The 25,379-nt window shown below is 47.7% G+C and overlaps 1 protein-coding gene across 1 annotated transcript; it reads left to right on the forward strand.

The window, feature by feature from the left end:
* Positions 1–10,639: 10,639 nt before the first annotated feature.
* LOC130267615 (E3 ubiquitin-protein ligase TRIM11-like) lies at positions 10,640–16,075 on the forward strand. Its single transcript, XM_056517651.1, has one exon. It carries the CDS (start codon positions 13,445–13,447, stop codon positions 15,044–15,046), a length of 1,602 nt encoding a protein of 533 aa, XP_056373626.1. The 5' UTR covers positions 10,640–13,444; the 3' UTR covers positions 15,047–16,075.
* Positions 16,076–25,379: the final 9,304 nt, after the last annotated feature.

A 25,379-nucleotide genomic window follows, 5' to 3' on the forward strand; every position in this document is an offset into this window, starting at 1 on the left:
AATATGTTTAACTTTCTGGCACCAGTTGATTTAAAAGAAAAAAGGTTTTCACCGGAGTACCCCTTTAACTGGTCCTTGAAAAATTCAGATTTTGAAATTTTCGTGAAAATTTTGAAAATTGCTGCTATACTTTGAAGCCCTCTAATGTCTTCAAAAGTAAAAACATGTCAACTTTATGATGCCAACCTAAAGTAGACATATTGTATTTGTGAATCAATATAAATTTTTCCTTACAAGCAGGGAGTTTCAAAGTTAGAAAAATGCTAAATTTTCTAAACTTTCATAAAATTTGGGGATTTTTCACCAAGAAAGAATGCAAGTAACGCCGAAAATTTACCACAATGTTAAAGTAGAATATGTCATGAAAAAACAGTCTCGGAATCAGAATAAACGGTAAAAGCATCCCAGAGTTATTAATGTGTGGTAGCCCTTGGGGGGTGTATGGTAGTTGGGGTGTTGTTTCGGTAGATGAGGGGTTAATGTTAACCCTATAGTTCATGATGCCAGGCTGAGGGCTAGTATGCTGAGGTAATTCTCCGGCCTATCGCCGCCCTTCCCAGTAACGATAGGTGCATGCATAAAATGACTGAAGGTCCTCAAGGTACTTGAACTTGAACTTGGATAACTTTACTTAAATGCTTGCGGTACATCCAATGCACAATAACAGTCTCTGAAATATAGTCTCTATCTAGTGCAATGACTGACAGTTGTTGCGGACCTTGACTTCTCATAAAAGTCTCTGAATTAGGGAATATTGCGAAGATCCGTCCGGATTTAGGGGATAGATAAGGTCTGGTGATCTTGCAGAGTGTTTAGGGATTGAAACACTCACAATTTAGAAGATATCATCCGTCGCCGCAAGACTCAGGCCTAAACTCACTGATGACAGCAGCGCAGATCCTTCTCCATTAACAGCCCACGAGGAAACAGAGTGAGCAATGGCTGCCGCTCCCTTATATGGGCAGGGGCGGGGTTGTTTTTACTGGTCCAATTAACTGTCACTCACCGTTACAAGGAATGATGGGTAGAATATGTCACAGGGACCTCGAAAGGTCCTCAAGCATAAAACCATAGAGTTTACCTGATCACGTGACCTGCAGGTCCTGCTACGCTCCGTACAGGTAATTAACTATTTATATACATGTATACAATCCTATATATATAAATCCTAAAGAATTATTGGATAACTAATACCTAGATGAGAGGTGACTAGGGGTGAGCTAGTTAAGAAGAACCCGACGTCCTAGGGACTCTGGCTATGGGGACCTATATACAAAGGTACCGGATAAGATGCGGTACCGGGACACCATAAACCCCCTTACTTAAGATAAGTTGACCTCGACGCCTGTCCCCTAAGACAGAGGGACTAGGACCAGAACAGGATGATCTATAAATTCGTAATACATCCTAAGTAAACATTGAACACATCTACATTCTCTGATACTCTTACTAGTATCTGGACTAGAAAATAAAAATCTATTTAGACATTGGTGCTATCTAGACATGAATGCTATCTAGACATTAACGAAGCTATCTAGGGACTCTGGCTATGGGGACCTATATACAAAGGTAACGGATAAGATGCGGTACCGGGACACCACAAATGCATAAAGTGACAGTGGTCAGAATTGCAAAAATGGGATGAGGCCTTAAGGTGAAAATGTAGTATGTAGGGGAGAAAAAAGACAGATGTGGCGCTAATATAGTGCCAGTTATCCGTGGATAACTGATGGTTAGTAGAGAGATAAGAGCCTGCTCACCTTTAAGTGTTGCGCTAATTTCAGGCGCAACACTGATGTAAGCTTTGAGCAGGTGTCTTTCCGCAGGTACGCCGGGAGCAGCTGGCTGTCGGTCCCGTCGGAGACAGTGCATAAGATAATGTAGCAGATGTGGAAGGTAGGAATCCCGTCATGGGTTTCCTAAACCTTCCCGTGGGTGACGACTTTGGCGCTGCACCGCTAACCGGCGGGGTCAAACAGCAGTCGGAGAGGGTGCAGAGAATAGTGATAGCTTTTTATTGTATAATCATCAAACGCGTTGTCCAACTAAGCACCGATCCGATCCATCGGCTAGTGCTGCAGCGCCGAAGTCGTCACCCACGGGCAGGGCCGTTTGAAGGAATTTGGGGGCCCCAAGCAAAATGGACACGGAGGACCCCCCCCCCCATTTGATGTTCACGCACGTCACGCTCTAGGGCCGGCGTCAGGACATAGTAACGCCGGCCCTTGAATTCTGGGAGCGCAACGTGAGCGGGCGTCGATACGACGCACATTAGGGGCAGCAGTGTTCCCCCCACATTAGGTGCAGCAGAGTTCCCCCCACATTAGGTAGGCAGTGTTCCCCCCACATTAGGTGCAGCATAGTTCTTCCCACATTAGGTTGACAGTGTTCCCCCCACATTAGGTTGACAGTGTTCCCCCCACATTGGGTGCAGCATAGTTCCCCCCACATTAGGTTGGCAGTGTTCCCCCCACATTAGGTGCAGCATAGTTCCCCCCACATTAGCATAGTTCCCCCCACATTAGGTAGGCAGTGTTCCCCCCACATTAGGTGCAGCATAGTTCTCCCCACATTAGGTTGGCAGTGTCCCCCCCACATTAGGTGCAGCATAGTTCTCCCCACATTAGGTTGGCAGTGTTCCCCCCACATTAGGTGCAGCATAGTTCCCCCCACATTAGGTAGGCAGTGTTCCCCCCACATTAGGTGCAGCATAGTTCTCCCCACATTAGGTTGGCAGTGTTCCCCCCACATTAGGTGCAGCATAGTTCCCCCCACATTAGGTAGGCAGTGTTCCCCCCCCACATTGGGTGCAGCATAGTTCCCCCCACATTAGGTAGGCAGTGTTCCCCCCGCATTAGGTGCAGCATAGTTCTCCCCACATTAGGTTGGCAATGTCCCCCCCACATTAGGTGCAGCATAGTTCTTCCCACATTAAGAAGGCAGTGTTCACCCCACATTAGGTGCAGCATAGTTCCCCCCACATTAGGTAGGCAGTGTTCCCCCCACATTAGGTGCAGCATAGTTCTCCCCACATTAGGTGCAGCAGTGTTCCCCCACATTAGGTGCAGCATAGTTCTCCCCACATTAGGTTGGCAGTGTTCCCCCCACCTTAGGTGCAGCATAGTTCCCCCCACATTAGGTGGGCAGTGTTCCCCCCACATTAGGTGCAACATAGTTCTCCCCACATTAGGTTGGCAGTGTTTCCCCCACATTGGGTGCAGCATAGTTCCCCCCACATTAGGTAGGCAGTGTTCCCCCCCACATTAGGTGCAGCATAGTTCTCCCCACATTAGGTTGGCAGTGTCCCCCCCACATTAGGTGCAGCATAGTTCTCCCCACATTAGGTAGGCAGTGTTCACCCCACATTAGGTGCAGCATAGTTCCCCCCACATTAGGTAGGCAGTGTTCCCCCCACATTAGGTGCAGTATAGTTCTCCCCACATTAGGCTGGCAGTGTTCCCCCCACATTAGGTGCAGCATAGTTCTCCCCACATTAGGTGCAGCAGTGTTCCCTACCCATACCCCCTGTCCAGACCCCCCCCCCCCAGGGCCATTTTTTTTGGTGAGGATCTGACTGCTGAGACCCCCATCGATCAACTCGGTTAAAGGGGTTCTCCAGCTGTTGGAAAGCTAAAACTACCATCATGTCTGAAGAGCCTCTTGCAATAGGAGTTGTAGTTTTGTAACAGCTGAAGAGACACAGATTGGACACAGTTTTACCCATAATCACTGCAGAACATACAAGTGACTACAGCTCTGATGGGACAGTCAGGAGAGCACACAATGATATCAGTGACCTGAGAGACGTCTTCTCCTTATCTTTTCTTCTTCATCTGGTCAAGAGACCAGGTCTTCCTCCAGCTCCATCTTCTCTGCAGAGTCTGACATCCAGACATCATTGGCTCCTTACTGTCAGCAGATCCTCATCCTCTGCATGGAGACAGTAATCATTATAACCCTGCCAGAAAGTGTACCCTAAATAAAATACTGCCCCACACTGTACCCTGAATATAATACTGCTATACACTGTACCCACTAAATATAATACTGCCCCACACTGTACCCACTAAATATAATACTGCTATTCACTGTACCCACTAGATATAATACTGCTATTCACTGTACCCCCTAAATAAAATACTGCCCCAAACTGTACCCTAAATATAATACTGCCACACATTGTAACCTGAATATAATACTGCTATACACTGTACCCACTAAATATAATACTGCTATTCACTGTACCCACTAAATATAATACTGCCCCACACTGTACCCTAAATAAAATACTGCCCCACACTGTACCCTAAATAAAATACTGCCCCACACTGTACCCTGAATATAATACTGCCATACACTGTACCCTGAATAAAATACAGCTATACACTGTACCCACTAAATATAATACTGCCCCACACTGTACCCTGAATATAATACTGCCACACACTCTACCCACTAAATGTAATACTGCCATACACTGTACCCACTAAATATAATACTGCCACACACTGTACCCTGAATATAATACTGCCACACACTGTATCCACACACTGTATCAGTACTATAACCAGGGGGGGGGTTATTGGGGGGTGATGAGGAGAGGTCTTATCACCCCCATAACAACCCCCCTGCACCTCTCATCACCCCCATAACACCCCCTGCACCTCTTATCACCCCCATAACACCCCCCTGCACCTCTCATCACCCCCATAACACCCCCTGCACCTCTTATCACCCTTATAACCCCCCTGCACCTCTTATCACCCCCATAACACCCCCCTGCACCTCTCATCACCCCCATAACCCCCCTGCACCTCTTATCACCCCCATAACACCCCCCTGCACCTCATATCACTCCCATAACCCCCCTGCACCTCTTATCACCCCCATAACACCCCCCCTGCACCTCTTATCACCTCCATAACCCCCCCTGCACCTCTTATGACCCCCACAACCCCCCTGCACCTCTCATCACCTCCATAACCCCCTGCACCTCTTATCACCCCCATAACACCCCCCTGCACCTCTCATCACCTCCATAACACCCCTGCACCTCTTATCACCCCCATAACACCCCCCTGCACCTCTTATCACCCCCATAACCCCCCCTGCACCTCTTATCACCCCCATAACACCCCCCCTGCACCTCTTATCACCTCCATAACCCCCCCTGCACCTCTTATGACCCCCATAACCCCCCCTGCACCTCTCATCACCCCCATAACCCCCTGCACCTCTTATCACCCCCATAACACCCCCCTGCACCTCTTATCACCCCATAACACCCCTGCACCTCTCATGACCCCCATAACACTCCCCCCCCCCACACACACACACACCTCTCATTACCATTGTAGTCCACTAACCACCATACAATCTCCCTATACCCCCCCCCCCCACCCCCTGGGCCCCCCGTGACAGTTTACTTACCCTACCGGGGATCGTTGCAGTGGCATGAGTCTGCTGCTGCTCCTGTCACTGCACGGGGAGGATGCAGGAGGTTCGCGTGGGGACGTAGGCAGGGATAGGTCAGGTGATTGGAGTAGACGTGCGTGCCTGCGCGGGGCACGTGACATCTCTACTCCCATCAGCCCCTGACCTGTCCGGTGCGGGCCCTGCTTTGTTTCTTAAGGGGCCCGCGCCCTACAAAAAGGTAATTTAATTGAAATGTGCGGCCACCCCGAAGTGCCCCGTCGCTACAGGATGGACAAGCACCAGCTCTGCTCGAGGCCCCCAGCCAGCTCGGGGCCCCAAACAATTGCTTGGTTTGCCGGTCCGGTAGCGACGGGCCTGCCCACGGGAAGGTTTAGGAAACCCGTGTCGGGATTCCTACCTCCCACATCTGTTACATTAAGGGGAAAATGGGCGTTGTCCAACTAAGCACCGCTCCGTCGGCTAGCGATGCAGCGCCAAAGTCGTCACCCACGGGAAGGTTTAGGAAACCCGTGCTGGGATTCCTACCTCCCACATCTGCTACATTAAGGGGAAAATGGGCTGAGTCCTTAAGGGGTTAAGGAGCCCGGGCAGAAGGGAGAAGGTGGGTCCCAGGCTCCTAACTTGACACTGCACTCAGCCTATCATCTGCCGAGGTGGGACATCGCTGCAGCCGGCGATACACTGACCGCAGTGTGACAAACTGTGCACACGAAAGAAAGAAGAAGACCGGGCCGGACGATCAAAGAGCTGTAGCAGCGCAACGGGGGAACGGAGAAAGGGGAGTTAATGTTTGTTTTGTTCTTTTGCAGCCCAGGCACAATAGGATGAAGAACTATTTCACAATACTACTCCTTTAACCTGTTGGGGACAAAGGGCGTATGCATACGCCCTTGCGTCCTGGTACTTAAGGACGAAGGGCGTATCCATACGCCCGTGGGAATTTCGGCCCCCGCCGCGCGCCGGGCGGGGACCGGGCCGGGGTGACTGCTGATATCGATCAGCAGGCACCCCGTGCAAATGCCCAGGGGGGTCATTAGACCCCCCCATGTCGGCGATCGGCGCAAATCGCAAGTGAATTCACACTTGCGATTTGCGCCGATTCCGGGTCATTACGGGTCTATGGTGACCCGGTGACCCGGAATAGAAGGGGGATCGCGGGTGTCTAAGACACCCACGATCCCCCTAAAGCGATAGGAGTGAGGTGGCACGGGTGCCACCCCTCCTATCTCTGCTATTGGTGGTCCAGACGCGACCACCAATAGCAGATCTGGGGCGGAGGGGTTTACTTTTGCTTTCCCCGTCCTGCCCTCCCACAATAGGCGGGGCAGAACGGGGAAAACGAAGAGGAGCGGCGCAGGAGTCCACTTACCCCTCCGGAGGCAGCGGAGTGACGGGGATCGGCGGCGGCGACGGAGATCTGCGGCGGCGTGCGGCAGAAGAGGACAGCTCCCGGATGCGACGGAAGCCGGTGAGTAGTTGCATAGCAACATCTAGAGGGCTACAGTCTGAGACCACTATAGTGGTCTCTAGACTGTAGCCCTCCAGATGTTGCAAAACTACATCTCCCAGCATGCCCAGACAGCTGTTTGCTGTGTGAGCATGCTGAAATTTGTAGTTTTGCAACAGCTGGAGGTCTGCAGTTTAGAGACCACTGCACAGTGATCTCTATACTGCCCTCTAGATCTTGCAAAACTACAACTCCCAGCATGCACACACAGCTGTTTGCTGTCTGGGCATGCTGGGAGTTGTAGTTTTGCAACATCTGGAGGTCCACAGTTTGGAGATCACTGTTCAGTGGTCTCTAAATTGTAGCACTCCAGATGTTGCAAAACTACAAATTCCAGCATGTCCACACAGCAAACAGCTGTCTCGGCATGCTGGGAGTTGTAGTTGCGTACCTCCAGCTGTTGCATAACTACATCTCCCAGCATGCCCTTCTTTGATCAGACATGCTGGGAATTGTAGTTTTGCAACAGCTGGAGGCACACTGGTTGGAAAATACTGAGTTAGGTAACAGAACCCAACTCAGTATTTTCCAACCAGTGTGCCTCCGGCTGTTTCAAAACTACAACTCCCAGCATGTACTGACAGACCGTGCATGCTGGGAGTTGTAGTTTTGCAACAGCTGGAGGCTCACTGGTTGGAAAATACTGAGTTAGGTAACAGAACCTAACTGAAGGTTTTCCAACCAGTGTGCCTCCAGCTGTTGCAAAACTACAACTCCCAGCATGTACTGACAGACCGTGCATGCTGGGAGTTGTAGTTTTGAAACAGCTGGAGGTTTGCCCCCCCCCCCTCCCCCCCATGTGAACGTATGGGGTACATTCACACGGGCGGGTTTACAGCAAGTTTCCTGCTTCAAGTATGAGCTGCGGCAAATTTTTCGCCGCAGCGCAAATTCCTAGCGGGAAACTCACCGTAACCCGCCAGTGTGAATGTACCCTAAAAACACTACACTACACTAACACCTAATAAAGAGTAAAACACTACATATACACCCCCTTACACTGTCCCCCCCAATAAAAATGAAAAACTTATTGTACAGCAGTGTTTCCAAAACGGAGCCTCCAGCTGTTGCAAAACCACAACTCCCAGCATTTCCGGACAGCCACTGATTGTCCAGGCATGCTGGGAGTTTAGCAACAGCTGGAGGCACCCTGTTTGGGAATCACTGGCGTAGAATACCCCTATGTCCACCCCTGTGCAATCCCTAATTTAGTCCTCAAATGCGCATGGCGCTCTCTTACTTTGGAGCCCTGTCGTATTTCAAGGAAACAGTTTAGGGCCACAAATGGGGTATCGCCGTACTCGGGAGAAATTGCACTACAAATTTTGGGGGCTTTTTCTCCTTTTACCCCTTATGAAAAGGAAAAGTTGGGGTCTACACCAGCCTGTTAGTGTAAAAAAAAAATGTTTTTACACTAACATGCTGGTGTTGCCCTTTACTTTTTATTTTCACAAGAGGTAAAAGGAAAAAAAGACCCCCAAAATTTGTAACGCAATTTCTCCTGAGTACGGAAATACCCCATATGTGGGCGCAAAGTGCTCTGGGGGCGCACAACAAGGCTCAGGAGTGAGAGCGCACTATGTACATTTGAGGCCAAAATTGGTGATTTGCACAGGGGTGGCTGATTTTACAGCGGTTCTGACATAAATGCAAAATAATAAATACCCACATGTGACCCCATTTTGGAAACTACACCCCTCACGGAATGTAATAAGGGGTACAGTGAGCATTTACGCCCCACAGGGGTCTGACAGATTTTTGGAACAGTGGTCTGTGAAAATGAAAAATTTAATTTTTTTGTTTGCACAGCCCACTGTTCCAAAGATCTGTCAAACCCCTGTGGGGTGTAAATGCTCACTGCACCCCTTATTACATTCCGTGAGGGGTGTAGTTTCCAAAATGGGGTCACATGTGGGGGGGTCCACTGTTCTGGCACCACGGGGGGCTTTGTAAATGCACATGGCCCCCGACTTCCATTCCAAACAAATTATCTCTCTAAAAGCTCAATGGCTCTCCTTCTCTTCTGAGCATTGTAGTTCGCTCGCAGTGCACTTGACGTCCACATATGGGGTATTTCCATACTCAGAAGAAATGGGGTTACAAATTTTGGGGGGCATTTTCTCCTATTACCCTTTGTAAAAAAGTAAAATTTGGGGAAAAACCAGCATTTTAGTGGAAAAATATTTTTTTTTTCATTTACACATCCGACTTTAACAAAAAGTTGTCAAACACCTGTGGGGTGTTAAGGCTCACCGTACCCCTTGTTACGTTCCTTGAGGGGTGTAGTTTCCATAATAGTGTGCAATGTGGTTTTTTTTTTGCTGTCCTGGCACCATAGGGGCTTCCTAAATGGGACATGCCCCCCAAAAACCATTTCAGAAAAACTCACTCTCCTAAATCCCATTGTTGCTCCTTCGCTTCTGAGCCCTCTAGTGCACCCGCCGAACACTTGACATACACATATGAGGTATTTTCTTACTCGAGAGAAATTGGGTTACAAATTTTGAGAGGATTTTTTTCCTTTTACCCCTTGTAAAAATTCAAAACCTGGGTCTACAAGAACATGCCAGTGTAAAAAATGAAGATTTTGAATTTTCTCCTTCACTTTGCTGCTATTCCTGTGAAACACCTAAAGGGTTAACACACTTACTGATTGTCATTTTGAATACTTTGAGAGGTGCAGTTTTTATAATGGGGTCATTTATCGGGTATTTCTAACCAGAAGACCCTTCAAATCCACTTCAAACCTGAACTGGTCCCTGAAAAATTCCGATTTTGAAAATTTTGCGAAAAATTGGAAAATTGCTGCTGAACTTTGAAGCCCTCTGATGTCTTCCAAAAGTAAAAACTCGTCAATTTTATGATGCAAACATAAAGTAGATATATTGTATATGTGAATCAATACATAATTTATTTGGAATATCCATATTCCTTATAAGTAGAGAGCTTCAAAGTTAGAAAAATGCTAAATGTTCAAATTTTTCATGAAATTTTTGCATTTTTCACCTAGAAAGGATGCAAGTATCGCCGAAAATTTACCACTAACATAAAGTAGAATATGTCACGAAAAAACTATCTCGGAATCAAATTTATAAGTAAAAGCATTCCAGAGTTATTAATGCTTAAAGGGTAGCTCCCAACATCATGATTTTTTTTTCTTCTGTCCCTGCCTATTGCACTTCTATGCCTAACACCCTCCCTGCCTTTATTTTTTTTTTTTACTATTTTTAAAATGGCATTTAGTCTGCCTGGTAGTGTGCTCACTACCAGGCAGACTTCCCGAGCAGGCACCACGTCACTGATGCCTGCTGGTGGGGGGGACTTCTGCCCCTAGTTCTCCCAACAGGGTGCCTCCAGCTGTTTCACCACTACAACTCCCAGCATGCCCTGACATCTATTGGCTGTCAGGGCATGCTGGGAGTTGTAGTGGTAAAACAACTGGAGGCACCCAGGACAGGAGTTTCATGGGGGAAGGAGTGAGCCAGGAGCCGATGCGGGAGGGACGTGTGCGGGGGAGACTCTTCCTGCCGCTCGGTAAGTAAACCCAAACAACCCCCATCCCCCCCCCCGTACCTTGCAGCAGCGCCCCCCATCCTCCCCCGTACCTTGCAGCAGCGCCCCCCATCCCGCTCGTACCTTGCAGCAGCGCCCCGCACCTTGCAGCAGCTCCCCCCATCCCCCCCGTACCTTGGAGCAGCACTTCCCGCACCTTGCTGTAGCAGCCAACCCCCCGCGCCGCCCGCACCTTGCAGCAGGGCCGTCGGCGAGTGCGGGAAGCCGATGCGGAGCCCTGGCTGTTACTGCGCCTGCGCAAAATTTCGACTGATGCCCTGCCGGAATCAGTCGGAATTTTGCAGTGACGTCACTCCGCACTGCATTCGGCCACTAGGAGGGCGCCCCCTAGTGGCCGAATTTCAAATTGCTTTTAAAATGTTTTAAAAGCATTTTTTTTTAAATAAAAGTATATTAGAGATATGTTGTAGTACTTGAGTACTACAACATATCAAAAATTATTTTTCATGACAGTGCCCATTTAAAGTGACAGTGGTCAGATTTGCAAAAAATGCTCCCGTCCTTAGGGTCATAATGGGCTCCGTCCCCAAGGGGTTAAACGGGTTCTCCTCTGGAAAACATTATTTTTTAAATCAACTGGTGCCAGAAGTTAAACAGATTTGTTTACATTACTTCTATTTAAAAATCTTAATCCTTCCAGTACTTATCAGCTGCTGTATACTACAGAGGAAGTCCTATTCTTTTAGAATTTCCTTTCTGTCTGACCACAGTGCTCTCTGCTGACACCTCTGTCCATGTCAGGAACTGTCCAGTACAGGGTAGGTTTGCTCTGGGGATTTGCTCCTGTTTTGGACAGTTCCTGACATGGACAGAAGTGTCAGCAGAGAGCACTGTGGTCAGACATGACTAGTTGAGCGTAGAGATACACTTAACCTTGTACCCTGCCCCACCTCTTGCTTACCCAAATAAACACAGACTCCTGGTTATGGTGCAAAGGGCACAGCGGACCAACATTTTATTAACAAAACTGAGTAACAAATATATATCATCTTTTAAATCTCTTTATAAATAATATAACAAAATATCCGGGGTAACATATCTCCCATAAAATTTACATAACCTTTACATTATTCATACCTAAAAACTGACCCTGATATAGAAAATGTCTAGAGGGGGACCTGAAGGCACCTTCTCTTCCAGGCACTCTCTCGTACTGTGCCTTGGTCGTCCATCACCTAACCCAAGGGCACCTTTTTCGGAGACCACTCTGTCCCTTATCGCTTGGGACCCCCATAAGTAGCTGGCTACCAACCCAGCTCCATTATGACTGGGCCTCTACCATCTACCAGGCCATTATGACCGGGCCTCTACCATTGTTCAAGCATGTCTCCAAATCCCCCTCCAGCTCCCACCGCTGTGACAAAACCCACCACGCCACACCCACCCAGGTGCACTACCACCTACTCCCGATTACAGGCTGGCGGGCAGGACACACTTTCTTCTGGTCCTGAATGACTCCTTCCCTTCCTGTTCCGTCTCTCCAAACCCTCCTGACGTCAGCCCACACTCCTCCCATCTTTAACCCCTTGGCTCCCGCTTCACCTCCTACTTTTTAAAGGATACCTTTCATCAAATTTTTTTTTGATATGTTTTTTGAATTTCCTTTCAGAAAGCCCCCAAAGTGGACAGCATGGGAGTCCCTACCAGTCCTTTTTTTTTTTTTTTTTTTTTTATAGATTTCAGACTCATGCCAGGACACAGACAAACTCAGCACTGCCCCCTGCCAGGGAGTGAGTCTGTGTCCCTGCTGCAATCTGAGATATTAGGATATTAGGCATGAGTCTGAAATCTATAAAAAAAAAAAAAAAAAAGGACTGGTAGGGAGACCCCCTAGTGGTCATTTTTTCAAAGTGGAAAATGAAATAGAAAGAAGCATATTTTTTTAATAACATGCTATTGGAAAGTTATTCTGCATACATTAATCTATAATATATCAAAAGTATTTTTTTGATGAACGATACCCTTTAACCCCTTGTCTCCCGCTTCCTACTTCCCATGTCATGTGCCCCCTCAGCTCCCATGCTGTCCACTTCGGGGGCTTTCTGAAAGGAAATTCAAAAAGAAAAGAACTTCAGCAGCTGATAAGTACTGGAAGGATTAAGATTTTTAAATAAAAGTAATTTACAAATATGTTTAACTTTCTGGCACTAGTTTATTTAAAAAAAAGTGTTTTCCAGTGGAGTACCCCTTTAATACGTTTTGTTAGAGGTGGGGCTTGCTGTGTGTGGGGTTTGTTGGAGGTGGGACTTGCTATGGGTGGGGCATGTCTGAGGTAGGGTTTGCTGTCTATGGGGTTTGTCAGGACGTGGCACATGAGAATACACATTATTTTGCATATATTCCCTGTATATTGTCTTCTCTATAAAGGTCTTACAGTAAGGAGGTGATCTCAAACCCCAATAACTTTTACAGTATTTATAAATCATGGACAATCATTTTACTCCAGACGCCACAATACGAGCTCCAGCTATACATTTAGAGAAGGTCGTCACCTCAGAGCTGTCATAGGGATGTTACACACTATGGGGTCATGTATTATCAGGGAGGTTCTGGTGCTCCATGTTTTTACGTATGTCACATCTGTTTGGTAAGTATGATGGTATGTGCGCATTTTAATACATAAAGACCAATGTTAGGATGAGACTTTAGGTTGCGCAGCTATACTATAGGTTTCTCTTATTTACTACTAATAAATACTGACTGTTACTTTAGGAATCTCTATCTGCAAATAACAACCCGGCTCTATAGATGTGATCACAACTTAATATACAGCAGATAGAATATGTGGCTATGACAAGTGTCCATGAACAGGTTAATATTGAATGATCTTTGCTGATCTGCCCTGCCCTGTGGTGACAAGTATAAACCCGCCCTCTGGTTTCCGAGTGGAGAGAATTGTAGTTTCGTTTCTCTCTTCCTCTGTCGGCCATGGCGTCTTCTGCTCTGAGAGACGAGCTGGACTGTTCCATCTGTCTGATCACTTATACAGATCCTGTAATGCTGAGATGTGGACACAACTTCTGCCGGGTCTGTATTGATCATGCACTGGATACACAGGACCAGTCTGGACTTTATTCCTGTCCTGAATGTAGAGAACAGTTTCAGGAGCGGCCGACACTGATGAGGGACATCGCTCTGAGGAACATAATGGAGAACTTCCTGGTTACTGATCCAACACCGACAGAACCCGGGATCTTCTGCACTTACTGTGTGGACTCTCCTGTCCCTGCTGTGAAGTCCTGTCTGCACTGTGAGGCTTCTCTGTGTGATAAACATCTGAGAACTCACAACAAGTCACCAGAACACGTCTTATCTGAGCCCAGAACTTCTCTGGAGAACAGGAAATGTTCTGTCCATAAGAAGGTCCTGGAATATTACTGCACTGAGGACGCTGCTTGTATCTGTGTGTCCTGCAGTTTGGCCGGAGAACATCGGGGACACCAGGTGGAGATGATGGATGAGGCCTCTGAGAAGAAGAAGAAGAAACTGAGAAATGTTCTCCAGAAACTGATCACAAAGAGAGAGGAGACTGAGGAAAGAGTCCGGAGTCTGGAGGAACGCAGGAGAAAAGCTCAAGAGAAATCATCTGGAGAAGCGGAGAGAGTCACTGCCCTGTTTATAGACATCAGGAGACGGCTGGACGACCTGGAGAAGAAGGTCCTGAGTGAGATCTCCAGGCAGGAGAAGGAAGAGTCACTGTCACTGTCTGCTCTGATCCATCAGCTGGAAATAAAGAAGGACGAGCTGTCCAGGAAGATGAGACACATTGAGGAGCTGTGTAACATGACGGATCCACTGACTGTCTTACAGGAACCAGACACAGGTGACTTGTGTGATCCTGAGGAGGGGGGAGGGGATGAGGACACAGGGGGACATGATAAGACACATGATGTAGATGATCTGGATGTGACTGTGATCTCAGACACATTCCGCACATTATGTGACATAATATCAGGTATAAGGATCTATGGGGAGGGTCCTGCAGACATATTACTGGATGTAAACACGGCTCAGAATAATCTCCTTATATCAGACGACCTGAAAACTGCAACATGGACAAATATAACACAGAATCGTCCAGAAGCAGCAGAGAGATTCCAGGAATATCAGGTGATGAGCAGAAGGAGATTTACCTCAGGACGACATTACTGGGATGTGGAGATCAGTAGATCAGGATTGTGGATGGTGGGGATGTGTTATCCCAGTATAGACAGGAGGGATCAGTCATTGATTGGAGATAATAACAAGTCCTGGGGTTTGTGGAGGTATTATAATAATAATAATAATAAGTATTATGTGATACATGACAGGAAAAAGATCCAGTTACCTCACCAGATCTCCAGTAATAGATTCAGGATCTGTCTGGATTATGGGGCCGGGCAGCTGTCCTTTTATGAGCTGTGTGACCCCATCAGACACTTACACACCTTCACCACCACCTTCACCGAGCCCCTTCATGCTGCATTATGGGTAGGGGGAGGTTCTATAAAGATATTAGGGGGAGGCAGAAACTGGGAGAAACCATCATAATATAATAAACTGCTGAGAGAAACCAAGATCCTGATTGGTGGATTATTTAGCCAATGGGATGAATGAGGAGGCGGGGCTACAGGGGATGATTCCTACATGGCAGCCGTCCCTATGACTAGATCACATGGTCTCATTGATTGACACATTTCTACATATTGGGGTAATCAGGTGTTTAGAGGATTATTTCTGCCTTAATGATATTAAAGGGGATTTCACAGGGTAATATTGTCTAAGACCAAAGGGTAGAAATTCATATCCCCCATACTCATAGTGCCCCCTCTAAAGCTTCTACAGTAACCAGTGCTGTACATATAGTGCCGCCATAATGTGTCCTCTATTCTGTATATAGCAACATAATAATGTCTCCCAAAGTGCCCATATAATTGTGTTATAGATATATATATATATATAGTGCCGCCATAATGTGTCCTCTATTCTGTACATAGCACCATAATAATGTCTCCCAAAGTGCCCATATAATTGTGTTATAGATATATACATATAGTGCCGCCATAATGTGTCCTCTATTCTGTATATAGCCCCATAATAATATCTCCCAAAGTGCCCATATAATTGTGTTATAGATATATATATAGTGCCGCCATAATGTGTCCTCTATTCTGTATATAGCACCATAATAATGTCTCCCAAAGTGCCCATATAATTGTGTTATAGATATATATATATATATATAGTGCCGCCATAATGTGTCCTCTATTCTGTATATAGCACCATAATAATGTCTCCCAAAGTGCCCATATAATTGTGTTATAGATATATATATATATAGTGCCGCCATAATGTGTCCTCTATTCTGTATATAGCACCATAATAATGTCTCCCAAAGTGCCCATATAATTGTGTTATAGATATATATATATAATGCCGCCATATTGTGTCTTCTATTCTGTATATAGCAACATAATAATGTCTCCCAAAGTGCCCATATAATTGTGTTATAGATATATATATATATATATATAGTGCCGCCATAATGTGTCCTCTATTCTGTATATAGCAATATAATAATGTCTCCCAAAGTGCCCATATAATTGTGTTATAGATATATATATATAATGCCGCCATATTGTGTCCTCTATTCTGTATATAGCAACATAATAATGTCTCCCAAAGTGCCCATATAATTGTGTTATAAATATATATATATAATGCCGCCATATTGTGTCTTCTATTCTGTACATAGCAACATAATAATGTCTCCCAAAGTGCCCATATAATTGTGTTATATATATATATATATATATATATAGTGCCGCCATAATGTTTCCTCTATTCTGTACATAGCAACATAATAATGTTTCCCAAAGTGCCCATTAGTGTTGCTCGCGAATATTTGCAATTCGAATATTATTTGCGAATATCGCATATTCGCGAATTTCGCGAATATAGCGCTATATATTTGTAATTACGAATATTCGTTTTTTTTTTTTTAGTTTTTTTTCCCACAGTACACATCACAGTGATCCCCCCTCTCTGCTTCCAGCTTGTGTGGAGTAAAGAAGGCTCTAATACTATTGTGTGAGACTGGCGTGCAAAATTCGCATATGCGAAAATTAGCACATGCAAATTTGCGCATATGCGAATTTTCGTCGTGTATGTTAATTTTGTATATGCTAATTTTCACATATGTTAGTTTTTGCATACGCAAATTTGCGCATATGCGAAAATAAAACGAGATTATAACGAATATGCGAATATTCGCGAATATATGACGAATATTCGTCCATATATTCGCAAATATTCGCGAATTCGAATATGGCCTATGCCGCTCAACACTAGTGCCCATATAAATGTGTTATATATATATATATATATACATATATATATATATAGTGCCGCCATAATGTGTCCTCTATTCTATACATAGCACCATAATAATGTCTCCCAAAGTGCCCATATAATTGTGTTATATATATATATATAGTGCCGCCATAATGTTTCCTCTATTCTATACATAGCAACATAATAATGTCTCCCAAAGTGCCCATATAATTGTGTTATAGATATATATATATATATATATATATATATATATATATAGTGCCGCCATAATGTTTCCTCTATTCTGTACATAGCAACATAATAATGTCTCCCAAAGTGCCCATATAATTGTGTTATAGATATAGATATATATATATATATATATATATATATATATACATAGTGCCGCCATAATGTTTCCTCCATTCTGTACATAGCACCATAATAATGTCTCCCAAAGTGCCCCATATAATTGTCTTATAGATATAGGATCAGCTTAAGGGGTAAATATAAAATTATAGATTTTCTTGTCATTTGGGATGTATGAGAGTCATTTTTTGTGTCGTGATCAGTAGTTTTAATTGCTACCATTTTGATATAGATGGAAATTTTTTATCTCTTTTTATCACAATTCCGCACACAGGTATACCTTTTTACCTTTATTTATTTATTTTTTTGCAAAGAAGGAAAATTATGGGTGTGATTTCATTTTTTATTAAGGTAGGGACTTTATATTTTATTTATTTACTTTTTCAGAACCCCTTCAGCTGCCTTGGAAATCGGCCCCCTGCTAATATGCTGCAGGCGTGCAAATTGAGCACCTGCCAGATTCAGCTCTTCACAATGTACCGTATATGCCGGCATATAAGACGACATGGCGTATAAGACGACCCCCAACTTTTACAGTTAAAATATAGAGTTTGGGATATACTCGCCATATAAGACTACCCCTCCTACCGCGATGTACGGTACCTTGTAGTTCCCCCCACATTAGGTAGGCATCATGTTCCCCCACATTAGGTAGGCAGTATAGTTCCCCTACAATAGTAGGCAGCTCCCCCACAATAGGTCGGGAGTTACCCCACATTAATTGGCAGCTCCCCCTCATTAGTAGCAGTTCCCCCACATTAGGAGGCAGCTCCCCCACATTTGTAGGCAGCTCCCCCCACATTTGTAGGCAGCTCCCCCCACATTAGGTCAGCAGTTCCCCCACAATAGTAGGCAGCTCTCCCACATTTGTAGGCAATTCCCCCACAATAGTAGGCAGTTCCCCACAATAGTAGGCAGCTCCCCCCACATTTGTAGGCAGCTCCGCCCACAATAGTAGGCAGTTCCCCCCACATTTGTAGGCAGCTCCCCCCACATTTGTAGGCAATTCCCCCACATTAGGTCAGCATTTCCCCCACAATAGTAGGCAGCTCCCCCCACATTTGTAGGCAGCTCCCCCAACAATAGTAGGCAGCTCCCCCCACATTTGTAGGCAGCTCCCCCCACATTTGTAGGCAGCTCCCCCCACATTAGGTCAGCAGTTTCCCCACAATAGTAGGCAGCTCCCCCCAACAGACATACAGCTTCCAGCCATATACAGTGTATGGCTGCAGGCTGTATGTCTGTACTGGTCTGCCCCAACAGTGTTCTGATCACCACTCCTCCGGCCCGAGTCACCATCTACTGCTATGGACCATAGAAGTAGGTGCCGGGACCAGGGAGCGGATCACTTAAGATAGCACGGCCGGTCACTCACCAGGCCCCGGTCGGCGCCCGTCCTGCTGGTCCTGCGCTCCTCTGCCTCTATGGTTGTAGGCACGTGACGTCACTGACGTCCCGTGCGTACAACAATAGAGACGGAGGACCGGACCGCAGGAGGACCGAAGGAGGATCGCAGAAGGACGCCGGGGAATGGTAAGTGACCGGCGGACATCCTTATGTCCCAAAAAGATTTTTCGGGACACAGGGATGTCCGGCATAGGAATACCGATGATTATCTGCCCGGGCCGGCTCCCGTGTGTGGCTGCAGGCGGGGGCCGGCCAGAGCAGGTAAAAACTAATACTGTATACTAAAAACCAGGGGGCCTCCAGCTGTTGTAAAACTAAAACTCCCAGCATGCCCGGACAGCCTTTGCGTGCTGGGAGTTGTAGTTTCACAACAGCTGGAGGCACCCTGGTTTTTAGTATACAGTATTAGTTTTTACTTGCTCTGGCCGGCCCCCGCCTGCAGCCACACACGGGAGCCGGCCTGGGCAGATAATCAGGACGACCCCCGACTTTTCAGAAGAAAATTCGGGGTTAAAAAGTCGTCTTATACGCCGGGATATACGGTAAGCTCTTTTCTATTGATGGCAGCATTTAAGGAGTTAAATGACCAACATCAGCGTGGTTATTGTGTCGGTCATTGACTTTGAGTGCCAGTTGCTTAAAGCAGCCATCACTCACTGTCTATGAAGTGAGCTCAGCTACTTATCTGGCTTCATAACTGGCTGATACTGTATACTGTAACTCAGGATAAGTAATGTAATGTATGTACACAGTGACTCCACCAGCAGAATAGGGAGTACAGCTCTGGAGTGCTGACCAATTAGTTGCGGGTGTGGTCGTGCTTCAGCTTTGCTGTGTGTCTGCTGTGTCTCCTGAGCTCCAGGGATTTCCATCGTTTCATCCTGGGGCCTGCTTCCTCCTCCCCAGGGAGGGAGTGGGTTTCCAGGCATGAGTTAGGGAGGCGAGTCCCAGGCTTCTGCTCCTCGGACTAGGCCGCAGGGGAGCAGTAGAAGCCAGCAAGCGGCCTGTACATCGGAGGATTTGGGGGTGAGGCGTTCTACTAGGAGTCGCAGCAATGCTGCTCCAACTCCCCCCACAGAGGCGAGAAGCTGCAAGGCTGGTTCCTCCTCGGAAAAGCTGGGTGCAGCCAGCGGAAAGCTGGGTTTGTCTGGAAGAAGGCAGAGTGCTCACGGAGGTGAAGCCGACCTCAGTGAGGAAGGCTGGGGAGTGCTGAGGACCCGGGAGTCTATTTCCACCTATACCTCCCGGGTAAAAAGTCACCTCCGTGAGTATGAAGACGCCTGTAAGGCCATCAGGAGGCTCCGAGAGGAACAGCGGTGTGCCGGTGCTAAGGTAACTCGAAAAAGACAGAGATCCAGGGGCAGATAAAGGGACTCATGTCTGAAATACAAGTTTTGGAGGAGAGGAGAGCCGAATTATTGGAGAAGAGTGGTCCATTTAAAGAGAAACTGGAAAATGAGGAGCGCTTCAGGGTGAAAGAAGAAGATAAAAATAAAAGGTTGATGGGGCTGCAACCTGAGAGCCAGGTGGATGATGTGGAGGAGATGGAGGAAGAACAACAGCCAGATCCACCTGGTGGCCTGCGGCAACAGCAGCAGGCCCCGTACAGTGGGCCCCCTGCACAGCAACCAGCAGTATCACCTGCCGACTCAGGGGAGGACAGTGACAGCAGCTACCAGGGAGGGGCGCTAATGGCCCAGATCCGCATGCTGGAATCCCCAGTGTGTCCTCAGAACCTGATGTTTGGAGATGAGCTCCCAAATGAGGCACCTGGGGGTAAGAAGAAAAAGAAGACCAAGCCAAAGCAGCAAGAAGTGGTGAGTTACATCTACACCCCCCTCCCTGTATACCCTGAGTCGGCCGCAGGGTCAGCTCATTGTGCAAGCCCCGTTACCCAGCCCAGCCCGTGTTCTGTGGTGGACTCGGTGCAAAGGTGCGGGGAGAGTACAGATACTAAAAGGGCGCAGAGCTCCATGCCTGTTTGCAGTAGCAGGGATGGAGCAGAGAAGGCATCGGCCGAAAGGCCGTACAGTGAGGGCGGCCCAGCGGTGGGCAGAGAGTCAGACTCCGGTGCTGTAGTTCGCTCCCCTGTGGGAGAGGGGGGGGACTCAGTGCCGGAGGTAGCAAAGGGCATAACGGACACTCCCAAAAGTGAAGAAAAACGTTTGTTTTGTATTGGTGCCGCTGATCCCATTGATCAGCGGCGCCATGAAAAGACTGGAGATGATGCTGATGAGGCGGAGGGCACTAATAAGAACAGGGCTGGGGCCTCCTCTAGACCGGGCAAGCAGCCCTAGTGCCCCGTGATGCTGAGGCCGGATTATCTGTTTCTGGTCCAGCCAGTGTGAATGAGAAGGTAAATGGGGGTACGGGGTGTATGACTGGGGAGCGGATGGAGGTTAATATTATTGGAGAAGGTGATTTTGCTGTTGCTGAAATTAGGGGTGGTGATGGGACTACAGATGATGTTATTGGAAACAATGTTGTTGGGGGAAGTGCTAATGTTGTTATTGGGGGTGGTGGGGATGTTGTCATTAGAAGTGGTGTAGGTGTAGGGTCTGGTCCAGTTGCCCCCCCAGTGGTGACAGATCATAGGAGTTATGCCAATGTCACTGCTGGGGGAAGTAGAATACTTTCCTCGTCTCCTGACTCTAGGGACGGTTTATTGCAGCGACGTCTCCTGGAGGCTCTGAAAAAGGGGGAAAGGTCGATTAATGTAGAGGGTAGAGCAGTTGATCTGTCCTTCTGGATAGAGAGACACGGTCTCTCTGCCTTCCGAGAAGAAAGAGGGGGCGATACTGTGTGGTCCCTCCCAACAGCCGGGGCAGGTAGTAACCGTAGGAATGTGGTCCGTCTTTGGTGGCAGGGCGAAGATATGTGTCCTTCAAGGACCAAAGTGGTTGAGCTCTTGCTAAAGATGGGCTTCAAGGCAGTTGATATCTTCGCCTTGCTACATCCCTACGGTGCTCCTGAATTCGATATCAGTTTTGTTCGGCCAGAGGGGCTTGAGCTTTTCTGGTCGAATTATGAATTGGTAAAGAATGAGCCCGGCTGGCGAGACTTTGCCGTACAGGCATTGTCTCGTCAAAACGAAATCAAGAGAGTGACCGTTTTGACCCGTAACGAATCACTCTCTTGTGTTGACATCATCACCTGGTTAGGACGGTATGGCGAGGTAATGGGGGTCCCGCAGAAGAACAGGGACGAGTTTGGCATCTGGTCAGGAGCCTGGACGTTTCTGGTAAAACTTAAACGTTCAGGAAATACAGTTACCCATATTCCATCCTCTGCCTTTCTCGGCAGGGATCGTATCCAGATTTTCTACCGGGGTCAGCCGAAGCTCTGTCACAGATGTGGTGACCCCACACACTTCAGTGCAAACTGTACGGTGCAGAAATGTGCCTTGTGTGGGGGTGTAGGCCATCTTGCCGCATCTTGTGCGGAGATTAGGTGTCACCTGTGTGGTGACTTAGGTCACCCATTCAGTCGTTGTCCTCGTTCTTTCGCTAATGCAGTCGTGTCCCCAGCGGGTGAAGATCACGAGCCGGAATCTGCTGGGGAGGGGACTAGCAGGGGTGGAGGAACTGAGGGGTCAGTGAGGAACAGCAAGAGAAAGACACCAGCCCAACTAAGACGTCTTGATAAACGCCAAAGGGATAGGGTGATGGGGAAAGCCCGGGTTACTGGGACGACCTCTCATTCTGTCCCAGAGGCCAACCTTGCTGCTGAGACCCTGAGGGATGGCGAGCTGAATGAGGAGGTCAGGAGGATCCAGAATGAGGAAGGTGCCATCTCCTCAGATAGCGTGGAGGAGGATGATGTGGGATGGCAGAAGGAGACACGAAAGCGGGGTACAAGTAAAAAAAAAAAGGGAGATTTAAGATCTTCTCCCACCCTGGTCCAGGTGCCAAAGAAAGGCAAAACTGACTCCCCTCTGGTTGGCCTTTCCAATCGATTCCGACCCCTCAGGGACATCTCCTCCTCTTCTTCGGAAGGGGAGGATGAGGGGGAGGTGGCAGAGGGGCTTCCAGGGGGCGCCGAGTCCTCTTCCCCTGGGGAGGTTATGTCCTCGGGGGAAGGGACTGGCCTAGAATCCGGAGACGAGGAAAGTAAAACGACGTCTGGTGAGATGGACACTTCCATTTCTCTAAAGAGGGTGAAGAGTTCTTCTGATGTGGAGGGTGAGAAGGGGAGTGGGAAAAAGAAAGCTGTTTAACTCAATCACCCTTGATGGCGGCACCCTCTCCGTTGACGCTGGCGTCCATTAATGTCGCCAGCATTAAGTCAGATACAGCTCGTTTTGCTGCCTATGATTTTTTTGCCCATATTAATGCTGATATTTTATTTTTGCAGGAGACCAGGCTTACAGATATGTCATCTATCTACAAGGCTAAAAGAGAGTGGAGGAATGGGCCCTCCTACTGGTCTCTTGGGGCCGAGCCGTATAGCGGAGTGGCGGTCCTTTTTACCGCAGCGGTAGAATGCCGACGGGTTATCGAGTTAGAAATGGGGAGGTGCCTGATCTTAGATGTCCTCATGAGGGGACAAGAACTTTGCCTTATTAACATCTATGGCCCACAGTCTAAGTGGGACCGGAAGTGCCTCTTTATGAGGATCAAGCCCTATCTTTTTACAAGTCGGCAGGTGGTCTTTGGAGGGGACTTCAATGCTGTCACGAGGCCCCAAGATAGGGGAGGTTCCAGAGACAAGCTGACTTATGATAGCGTCGCCCTTAATAGCATAGCGAGTGAGGCTCGCCTGGTGGATGTCCACATCCGGCACACCCCAGGCCACGCGGGATTCACCTATCATAGGGGTAGTTGTAGGTCTAGGATAGACAGGTTTTATTTAAAGGAGGAAGCCGTCTCTTCAGCAGTGTCTGTTGTTGAGGTGGAGTTCTCCGATCACTGTTTAATTTTGTTTTCTCTGAATGTCACAGAGACCCCCCGGATGGGCAGAGGCTATTGGAAGCTGAATTCGTCTCTCTTGGAAGAAGCGGAGATAAGACAGTCCTTTGAGGATTTTCTTCAGAGCCAGGTACCATTGCTGGGCCTTTGTAACAGTAAGTCAGAGTGGTGGGAGATCTTCAAGGAAAGGGTTGCGAGATTCTTCCGCCAGCTCTCGGGCCTCAGAAGCCTAAACAGGTACCGCTTGTACCAGGGCCTGAGGAAGAAACTTGAGAACCTTGTCTCGACTGGAGGTAGCCGAGAGGATATCTCCAGAGTGAAGTCCTTGTTGATGAAGTGCCAGTACGATAGGCACGCATCTTTGGTTTTTGAGAGGGATTACGGGAAGTACCGCTCGCCCGACCCTTACAGAAACTGCAAGATGTCAGTGAGTAGTAAAGTGGTCTCAGGACTGATTGATAGTACGGGATCCTTGAAGAGGTCCAGATCAGGGATCCTGGAGGTCGTCAGATCCTTCTACTCGCACCTCTTGGGAAGGAAGGATCTAGATCGAGATAAGGTATCAGCTTTCTTGGCTGAAACCATCCCTGAACCAGGAGTAGACCCCTCTCTTGACGTTTTGACAGAGATGATCCGGGAAGAGGAAGTCAGGATGGCTATTGATGGGCTTGCCCTCAAGAAGTCACCCGATCCGGATGGCTTAACATCTGAGTTCTATAAGACCTTTAAGGACCCTTTGGTTCCCCTCTTGACTGCGGTTTTTAATGAGTGTCTATCCTCGGGCACTTTGCCAAAGTCAATGAGGAGGTCAGCGCTGATCATCCTGTCAAAGGGTAAAGACCCGTCCCACATTGAGAATTGGTGTCCCATAGCACTTCTCAATGCGGACAGAAAGATTCTGGCAAAAGTGCTGTTTAACCGGCTGGTGGAGTTTGCACCCCGACTCCTTTCGGGGGCTCAGCATTGCTCTGTTCCGGGCCGCAGTACATTTAGTGCTGTGCTCAGTGTCCGAGAGGCTGTGGAGCAGGGTAGGGCTGGCCACTGGAAGGGGTACTTGCTGTCCTTGGATCAGGCAAAAGCGTTTGATCGGGTTAACCATGAGTACCTCTGGTCTGTCCTTCTGAGATATGGCCTGCCAGGGGGTTTTGTTGATTGGCTTAAGACCTTGTATGTAGGGGCAGAGAGTTTCCCGCTTGTGAATGGTTGGATTGGCCGCTCTTTTGAGGTTGGGTCTGGTGTCCGTCAGGGTTGTCCTTTGAGCCCTTTGCTGTACGTGTTTGCAATCGATCCTTTCCTTAGAAGGATTGATTGTGGACCGTTGGCGGGGGTGAGAATGGACCTGGCGGTGCCGGATTCGGCTCTGAGGGCGGTAGCGTACGCTGATGATATCACCGTGTTTGTCTCCTCACAAGAGGAGGGCAGATGGGTGATGTCAGAGGTGGACCGCTACTCGGAGGTATCCGGGTCCAAGATCAATCAGGATAAGTGTGAGAGTCTCTGGCTGGGAGGGGGAGATCCTGATTTTAACCTCCCGGACGCCCTTCCAGAGCCCCAGGAATCCGCAAAAGTCCTCGGCATCGAATTTGGTCACGGGGATTACCCCAAACAAAACTGGGACAGCAGGCTTAAGATCGCCGCTCAGAAGGTGGATCAGTGGAAGGGTTGGTCTTTGACCCTCCGGGAAAGAGTTAACCTGATGAAAACTTTCCTGCTCCCTTTGCTGATATATCTGGGCAGTGTATGCATGTTGCCAGAACCTCTTTGGACCCGGGTCTACAGTGTGTTCTTCCAAATGTTATGGGGGAATAGACTGAACCTAATGAAGAGGGAGGTTACTTACCGTACAAGGAGACTAGGGGGGTTGTGTA

The sequence above is a fragment of the Hyla sarda genome, chromosome 4, assembly GCF_029499605.1.
Source record: "Hyla sarda isolate aHylSar1 chromosome 4, aHylSar1.hap1, whole genome shotgun sequence".
NCBI lineage: Eukaryota > Metazoa > Chordata > Amphibia > Anura > Hylidae > Hyla > Hyla sarda.